At 39.3% G+C, this 9,839-nt stretch overlaps 1 protein-coding gene across 2 annotated transcripts in view; it reads right to left on the bottom strand.

Annotated features, from left to right (window-relative positions):
- LOC146453337 (centrosomal protein of 83 kDa-like) overlaps positions 1-9,839 on the bottom strand; it is a 176,073-nt gene that overhangs the window by 38,594 nt on the left and 127,640 nt on the right. For both annotated transcript variants that reach the window (XM_085096714.1, XM_085096713.1), the window contains 3 exons: positions 3,195-3,223; positions 2,692-2,773; positions 2,476-2,553 (listed from right to left, as the gene is read on the bottom strand). In XM_085096714.1, coding sequence (XP_084952840.1) covers positions 2,476-2,553; positions 2,692-2,773; positions 3,195-3,223 — 189 coding nt within the window. The remainder of the gene's footprint in view (positions 1-2,475; positions 2,554-2,691; positions 2,774-3,194; positions 3,224-9,839) is intronic.

Below are 9,839 nucleotides of genomic sequence, written 5' to 3' on the forward strand. Positions count from 1 at the left end.
GTCAAGCTTCAATTCAGTGTTTACTTCACTGCCTTGTAATCATACTAGACGTAACTCATCTATATAAAATTGGTTGATTAGGCTTAGATTTTGATTTATGTATGTGGTCATGGTAACCCCATCTGCCCAGCCAGTAATACTTCACTGCAGATCCTAGCCAGGCTAGGACCAGTCAGGTTTAGTTATTCACTTTTTTCTTCGCAAGCTTTAAAAAGTCAATTTCTGGCCCCAGACGGCCAGGGTCAGACCAGGCAATGCTGGCCAAGATTGTTCTTTTTCCTTAGCATTTTGAAGTTTCTGGCTGGCCAGGGCTACTGACCAGACCATAATGGCCAAGATGTTTTGCTTTTTCCTCGGCAACCTTGGCCAACCTTGGCTGTGCCTTCCCTTATTTTTTTGTCCATTGGCCAACCTGGCCGAAGCCAGTGGCCGGGCTTGCCCCAGCTTTCACGCCAGACTTTGGTCCTGGTCTGGCCAGGTTCCTGATGCAAGAGATATTGTTGAACTGGAACACCAAGATATTCTGTCTGCCACTGAGAAGAAAGATAACTGAAGGTTGAAACAATGGAAACAACCACCCAATGTTTTTTGATTTAGTCAAGATTTCATATGAATCTATACCTGTGCACTCAGCACTGACGGACGCGAGTTGATAAGGCATCGATCTTCAAGGAAGCTCTTATGTTCTTATTATAATAATGGTCAACCAATTCTCGCTAATTTCCATTTCCATTGAATGAATGAATGTTTATTTCTAATGTTTCCTTGTGAGCTGCCCACAGACATAAAATGCTCAAGAAAATCTGAATAACTATTACTGGTAGAAGGAGGAAAATGAAGAATCAATCAGTGTCTAAAAGAAAGTTTTACATTGCTGATGCTGAATTTGGTTTGGTAGACATGTAACTAGTTTAAGGCCTCAATATGCAGCCAGGTCCATGTGATAACGATGCAGGGTCATTGTGTGACTCATATGAGGTTAATATGAAGTCGGTGTGAGGCTAATGAGAGGTTGTGGGACTAATGCAAAGATGATGTGAGTATAATGAAAGTGTGAGGGATATGGGGAGCTGATGATTGGCCAACGTGAGGTAAATGCCAGGCCAATTTCAGGCCAATGAGGGGCCAGAACCAGGTCGATGTAAAGCCAACGTGGTAAAATGTGGACATAAGAGACTTGTGTGAGGCAGGGTGAGAGTGAGGGCAATGTCTGGCCAGTATGGTGTTCACATGGGACCGAATTCTGTTCAATGTGAGGATAATGTTGTGTAATGAATTGGCAAAAGAGGAGAGGAGATATATGAGAATTGTGCAGGAGGAGGAGGAGCAGCGCATTAAAAGACAAAACATTGCATACAATAATAAAGCCTTCTTAATTCCAACTGAAAAATAAATGAAACACTTTCAAAATATCTTCTTTAATCTACGAACACAGTCAAAATACTGATTGGTGTGAGCTAGCCAGAATATATTTTAGTGTATTTTTTAAATAGAAGTGGATAGGTAAAGTAAGAAACTATTAGGATTATCTAAACATTTTGCAAAAATTGTAAGCTGAGACAAATGGCAACATGTTTGACACCATTTAAAACATTTGTTTCGAAAAAAAAAAAAAGAAATATTAAATTTGTGCAAAGTCCACCTAAGCGACCTAGTAAAAGCTGGACTATTTAGGGAGCCAGTCATAGCACCCCTTTTTATTATGGAAAACGGCAAGTTTACGTGCAGCAAAAGGTGTTAGAGTTTTTGGTTTTCATTCAACAGTTAGTGTATCGTCATATTTAGCAGAAGAGAAAAAGAAGTTAAGCGATTTCACAAGAGATGTTTCTGTGATTCTTATATTGTAAACAAAGCTTCTTTACTCTGCAAGTTTTGTAGCCAGATTCAGCAAGTTCTAACTCACTTTTAATAGACAATTTAGGTTTTGATGATTGAACGATTTATGGAGTTGTCATAGTCACATCTTTAGATTTTGATCCTTTGCCTATTCCATAAAAGAATGGCTGGTGTCATCGTGGAAACAGCATGTCTCCCATGGTCTTTATCTTTAAAGACATAGAAACTAGTTTTATTTCTTAATAATTAAAGAAAAGACTTGCCATGTTGGCAAGATTATTTTGTAATGGCAACCAAAATTGTACTGCAAACTGCAGCCTCAGAGTCAATTTCCGCCCTACACACAAGGCACATTTGACGAATAAATATTTTCTTTAAAAAAGAGAAGAGTTTGAGCTAACAAAATTTAGTCAAAAGCATTCAAAATACATTTGCTTTGAGCCCTAATAAAGATGATTTATAATAACTGTTCCATTTAGTTCCCATAAGTATATTTTACCTTAAAATAAGTGAATAAATAAATGTTTGGTGACTGGTGTATCACTAAACTTTCTAAACAGTGGAAAGTCTCTGGGACCATCGTCCACAATGGGTCAGAGAACTTTCCAGGGCTCATGGTCAAATCACAATGATAGTTACCTTATCCAGCTCTTCCGCTATGTTTCGCATGGCTTGAAGATCTGCCCTAAGCTGATTGCACTCCTTTTCAGATAAGCTCTTCATGAAAAAAAAATTACCAAAACAAAATGAAGTCAAAACATGTAAGATAATAATCACCTTGGGAAACACAGGTATTAACTGCTGAATCTAGGATCAATTAATGGAATCTGTTCATTGCCAAACTGATGTACAGACCTTATCATCCATGGCTGATCTGAGTTCTTCTTGAAGTTTCTCTGTCTGAGCGTGATGTGCAGCCTCAGAGTCATCTTTCGCTCTAAACATAAGACACAACTGAATGAATATTTTCTTTAAAAACGAGGAGTTTGAGCTTTCAAAATTAAGGCAAAACCATTCAAGGTACATTTGCTTTGAGTCCTAATAAAGAGATATATTAACTGTTCCATCTAGTTACGGTACCATAAATATATTGGGTTTTTTTTTCGAGTGTTGAATCATTAAAAGTGCATTTTAATCATATCTCATCAGTGGTTTTCTAAAGTAATTAGGCTACTGTCAGACAATAATTTCAACAAAGTAATTCTTCTTGTAGCATTTAACTTCCCAGGTAGAGCCCTACATGTAAATCCATAATGGGATTTTTCTTACTATTACTACTACTACTGCCTTTTTACTTTGTCCAAGTGCTCCGTTTTCACTGAAACTACTAATTTAAAAAACAGTTTTAAAATTCATACCTTTCCAACTGTCCGACAGTAGCCTCAAGCTAAATGAAGCAAAACAAAAAAAAAGAGTGAAATACAAACTGGATTCAATAAGAAAAACATATCGATACACAAGAACTCATAGAGCTATTCTGATGCTTTACAAACTAATTTCCTATACAATGTTCCACATAAGAATACAAGCACGACTGAGATTGCGTTAGTAGCATTAGTTTCCCAAGGCGTGAATCAACATATTGACCTGTGCAAACTGGACCTGTGCAACTGGGCCATTGTGACCCACCCATTCAAGCATGCACTTACCAAAGTTATATAATTGTTGTAATGTGAAGCTGTTTTTATACTGTTCAGGCTTTACACTATGAAATTAACACACAACCTTCCAATTCCAATGATCATATTTTGATTAAATTCCAGCAGTGATTAAATCTGGAGGTCAATGACAATGACCGTTGCTCTACCAACAGAGTTATGAGACCAAAGGATCAAGTCGTGGGTGATTATGGTGGTAATTGCCTTTACCTCGTGTACTGTCCCATTTCCTTACTAGGGCTAACGCTCAGTGGGAAATTACAGCATAGGCTGCAGAGTTAATTCTCTGATCTATCAATTGTTTCATCAGTGCTAGTGTCATTGTACCCTTCATATTCATCTTGCCACAATTACTACTATAATCACCCAAGACTTGGTTCTGTCTGGCCTTGAAACTCAGGATTTGCTATTTGCCAACTTACGAGCTTGAGTTGAGTTAGAGTTGAGTTTGAGTTACCAAAATTAGGTTACAAGTGACTCCTAGGTCGATTCCACAACGGTCAGAGAATGGCTTCCGTGATTCAGAAGAATATCTTTTTCCGCTCCTTTCCATTCTGCGCAGAACTTGTCTAACACTTCAGCTCTTATTTTTAATTTTGCCATGCCCATAAATTGCTCGTTTAACATCACCAGACCAACCCAATGTTAAAGAAAAAAATAGAAAAAAGGAGAATAATTTACTTTTTTTTTAACGTTTATATAATTTTGTTAATAATAAGACGGTATTGTACTCAATTTCTTAACATGCTGCCATTTAAACATTTACAGGAAATGCCTTGAAAGGCATAATGCTGTGGCTAGCTATGACCTTTTTGTTGTTGTTGTTCAACTGACCGACCCACTTTTATGAAAGAGAGGGCGATGGGAAACAAAACCCTTTATGGGCATGGCCTTTTAAGGATCCTGTTCAAGCCCAGTGCAAGCAAGTATAAGGAATGCATTTTCGTAAATAAGGCAATCTATTGAAACTCGTTTGTTGTCGCTTAATATGTCTCTTTTACTATATCCTACTTGATGATTGATGGCAAAAGTGAAAGGGTCCTCTTGCAAAGTAAAAAGAAATATGAACTGTCTTTTTACCCAGGTTACGTTAATGTACTGCGATTGACTTTGTAGCATTCAATCGTGTTGCAATCTTGCAGTTTTAATTTCTACCAATTCAAGCAGGCGTGGCACAGGATTTGTTAAAGTGCCCCTAACCCTACAATTTGTTTTCTTGTGGTAGATTTCCATATCTTTCAAGAACTCATTTTCGAAAAAATTTTTGAGAAATGTTGAATCCTTTTTATTTTACGAGCGCTAAAAGTTACTGAAATTTTTAAATTTTTGCGCCCTTTAAGCCCCGCTGGACAAATTTTTCTCTCGTGGGCTCATTAGGAACGAGCCAATGAGAAGCGTCCGATATTTGACACTGTGACGTAAGAAAAGGACACCAGAAGGATTCATAAGGAATCTTATGAGGGGTATCGAATGGTCTTTGCGAGCATTTGCGAGCATGCGACCACTGTGTTTATTTTTGCGAGCACGAGCTGTTGTCAAATTTTTCTTGCGAGCAGCGAGCACTTTAGAAAATACAGATGGCGAGCAGCGAGCACTTTAGAAAAATAGAGATAGCGAACAGCGAGCACTTCGAGTACTTCGTAAATTTTCCGCGAGCTGGAATCTCTCTTTTATTAATAGGATTAACGAAATCTCGAGCAATCGAGTACATGTTAACGAGAGTGCGAGCATGCGAGCAGTTGCAAAAATTTTGCGAGCATGAGCAAGCGAGCACCCGTTTAATTTTTGCGAGCAATTCGAGCAAAGGCCAATTTTTGCGAGCACTTTTAAATTGAATGGGACCATTCGACACCCCTCTTATGCATGCTGATTCCTTTCTCTACATTTCGAGAGCTGCTGCATCCAGAAACCACACATTTTCCAACCATTTTCTCTGTTTACAATTGAAGCGTTACCGCGAATCTTCGAATATTTTTGCACGATGTCCTTTTCTTACGTCACGCTCCATATTTGGCCGAGTGGGGGACTAATGCGAACGATAGGTGAAAATATCGACAAGACTGCCTTCACTTCTAGCGCTCGTAAAAAAAAAAGGATTCAATATTTCTCAAAAATTTTTTCGAAAATGAGTTCTTGAAAGATATGGAAATCTACCAAAAGAAAACAACTTGAAGGGTTAGGGGCACTTTAAACTTTTCTTGCCAATTTTTAGCCATAGAAGGGAGATTGGATAGTTTTTGCCCTTTTCGTAGCAGGATTTCCGGGAAAGATGTGCAGAATTTTCACCCCGCTGACCCCCCATGTCGTTGCCATCCTTGTTAGGTTGTAAACATTGGAAATGGAAATGGAAAAGTAGCCCGAAGCGGAAGTTTGTAACGCGTGATGAGTGATGTAGGTCACATGCATCTGGGATAGTTTGACACGAGGGAATCAATGTATTAGTTTTGTCTTAGTGACAAATACAATGTATGAAATGCTCTGTCTTCAATGTGGTTCTATGGTGTGCGGGTAACATCTTCACAGCAATTTGGGGACCCTGCCAGCACGAACTGCAACTTGGAAGTTTCAAGGACAATTTTTGGTGTTATGGGGAGCAGAATGCGTGGATTTTAAATGAGGGATTCAACTGAGTGTACTAGATGTTGGCCAGGGCGATACGACCATTTGGAATGGCAAAAGGATTTGCAGTCAGATGACAATGAGTCACAGTGGCAGATACGCTAACTCTGCTGCAAGGTCGATGAAACGGGTAGAGTGATTGTTTGTTTTGAATATTCACACCTGGAACTGCACGTTTGTGTTTTGAAAATTGCGGCACCGTATGGCATGTTGTTAAATAAATTATGGAGCAATTACATCTGCTAGTGGAAGATGATTGTTTGATCAAGATGAGGACAGCTTGGCTGAAATGATAAAAATATTAGGAATCAAGGACGATGTAACAGGAAAAACTAAAACGCAGAGAATTAAAATTGTCAGAAATGAAATCAACAGCAAAATTGAAAGTGATGAAAAGGCCACAAGCACATGTCTCGAACAGCTACTCACCTACGTAAAAGGAACTGTCCCCCTCTTGAACAATCAAGTGAATTGACTGAAGGAGTGGATCAAAAAGTAACAGCTACGTACGGGCGTTAAAAGTGAAAAAATTGGTACCGAGGAAAAACCCCAAAAAGGACAAATCGAACAAGGGGTGTAGGATATTTTATTACATTTCGCGAAAGTTAAAGTGACCCCATCCTTGCTGTGCAGAGAATACAAACTTTCAGAACAGATTGGCGAGCCAGGACAGACGGAAAAGTTAACTTTTGTGTCCTTAATGATCAAATAGATTCTGGTCTTAAACGTGGTTATAAATAAAGGGAAATTGTGGATGCCGTGTTTTGTGCGATGTCACCCAATAGTAGTCTTAGAAGTTATGTGGAAACATTGAGTGACTTCTCCCTTGCAAAATTAAGAAGAATCCTCCGTGTCCACTACCAGGAGAGGGCTGTATTTGGGGTTTACCAAGAGTATGCCAACAAGGCAATGAGTCGCCGCATCAATTCTTACACCGCACTTTGGACTTCCGTAACAAAGTAAATTTCGCTAGTCAGGAATCAGTTTGTGAGTTTAATTTTGGCTCTGCACTGATTCAGAAGACATTTATGAAATCCTTGGAAACTGGTCTTCGTGATGACATTCTAGCCTCCAACTCATGCACACCAGGGCTTACCGATGAGGAACTTATGAAACAAGTTAATGAATTAGCCTCACAGCAAGCAGAACGAAACACAAAATTGTCAACAGAACGCCAAAAAGCAACCAAAGTCAATGCCTGTGAGGTCCCTAACGAGGGAGGGGAACAGAGAACCAGGAGCCCGAGTGCAGACGGGAACCAACCGATCCCTTCCAAAATAAGGCACATGAAATCAGAGAAAAATGAACTCAAAGGCAGAATTAATGGGCGAGGCAGTCAAGCGGCAAAATCAGAAAGAATGAGAGAGCGTGGTAAACCTCGGAAATGAAAATTGTTTAAGAGAGAGGCTACACTCCTTGGACGTGTTGTGTCAGAAGAGGGTTACAAGCTAGACCCAACCAGTATCAAGCCAATCCTTGCACTCAAGGACTTTCCTCCAAAGACAGTAAATGAAGTACGTAAACTTTGGAACTGATGACTCTCCTTTACCCAAAAATTGACATAAAAAAATGCACAAGCGACGAACAACCAGGTTGTTCACTGAGTGAATGATCTACTGCAGGGTGGCCAATGACTATCAACAGGAGAGAGAAAATGGGAGCTAACTGTGATGCAACTTCTCCCGCATGAATGGGATAACCTTTCCCTGGATAAGGATGATATACTTAGATGCCAAAAAGAAACTAGGACTCAAATTATTGTACCCAAGCAGCTTCGCCCCCTGGTCCTCAAAGAACTCCATGAAAATATGGGTCATCTTGGGGTAGACCGCACATTAGACCATGCCAGAGAGCATTTCTATTGGCTTCACATGTAGAGATATTGAACACCACAATGGAAACGCCTGTCAATGCATTAAACCAAAGTCTCCCACGCTGAAGAAAAGAGCTCCATTAAAACTCAATGTGACCACAACACTTTTTGAACTTATCGCCATTGACTTTCTTCATCTGGAAAAGAGTAGTGGTGGGTAAGGGTACATTCTTGTCATTATGGGTCATTTCACACGTTATGCTCAGGTTTATGCCACAAGCAACAAGTCAGGTGACACAGTTTCCCAAAAACATTACAACGATTTTATTCTCTGGATTGGTTTTCCTTTAAGAATTCATCATGATCAAGAGGAAGAATTTGAAAAACACCTCCATTAGGAGCTAGAGAACCTGTGTGGTGTGGAACACGTTTAGGTATGCAATAAATGTCATGGAATGGTGGTTTAAACCTGGTGAATAAATGAATGATGTATTATTCAGTAAGTGACGCAGGCATATTCAGGAAAAAATCCCGAGTGCTCCTATCAGGAGTCGAACCTAAGACCTTCTGATTACTAGTTCAGATGCTCTAACACTGAGCTAGAGGAGACTCGTGGGAGCTAAGGCCTTTAAACTAGGTTCCAGGACAGTTTGACACAAGGGAATCGATGTATTAATTTGTTTTAGTGACAAATCCAATGTTTAAAGTGCTCTGTGTTTATTGTGGCTTTATGGGGCGCGGGTAACATCCTCACAGAATTTTAAAGATGACTCTGTAATGGGTCAAAATAGGCATGTATACTGTTAGTTTTTTTGACTGGATAGCTGCCAAACTATAAAATCCTATGTTGTAAACAAGGAAAAACACAGAGCTTTTTAATCTTTTCTTGAATATATGAGTTTCCGAATACACTAAGATAAATAAAAGCATGCTTGATCCTCAAAGGAAAACAAATTCTAAGTTCAAACTATGAAGACGTTCACGTTCAAAACCTAGGATTCAATTCATGGTGATTCTACTCGATATGCTCATTATAACATTTAGGTAAAAACGAAATGAGAAAACTTTCACAACTGCCTGCCCCCCTTCACAACTGTCATAAAACTATATCATGCCCCCCTCCCCCAAGGATGCACTTAAAACATTTTCAGTCCGCCCCCCCTCCCCGTCCCTCATCACCAAGCCATGATTTCACCGATCCCCCAAACCATGAGTACTGAACACTCCTTACGCTTCAATAGTCCGTATATTGCATGGCATTGTTGCAATCAACCAAAGACAGACAATCGGCTCAGTTTACTCATTGCAAGCTTTCTTTTTGAACTTATTGAATCTTTTTATGCTTATATTCAGAAGGGTGTGCTTGATGTGTCTGATATATAAACGTTTTTCACGTTTTCGCCAGTATATATACGTGCTTATAAGCACATTTTCGAAATTCTGAAATTGTGGATGTTTGCACTGCAGTTGCCTAGACAGCAACACTAACGTAAAACTTGGTATAGAGCGGTCGTTTTCATGATTCCGAATTCACCTTTGTATTATGTCGTCCAAAAGTTCAAAATATAGTTAAGACCCTCTCTGTAGGTAATTGCAGGCGATGACAATAGCCCAGTTTGTTCAAAATGATGTTTCCCCTTTTTGCAATTGCAAAATCCAGTACTCCATAAGCAAAGATGTAGTAGCAAATCTGATTCAGTTTGAATAGGTGGACAAGTTAAAAAGCATTGCAGTCAAACTAAAAGTGTTACATAGTAAAGTACGTAAAGCGTTCACATGATGTTATATTTGATATTTGAGTACCAAATCTGTACTTTTGGCATTTTACCCCTGCACTTGGTCTGCAATTTACCCTTAGTCTACAGTGCCTTCATTTTATCCCTGGTCCGCAGTCTGCAGTCTATCATTTACTC

The sequence above is a fragment of the Pavona decussata genome, unplaced genomic scaffold (genome assembly GCF_977016875.1).
Source record: "Pavona decussata unplaced genomic scaffold, jaPavDecu1.1 SCAFFOLD_336, whole genome shotgun sequence".
In the NCBI taxonomy this organism is placed as follows: domain Eukaryota; kingdom Metazoa; phylum Cnidaria; class Anthozoa; order Scleractinia; family Agariciidae; genus Pavona; species Pavona decussata.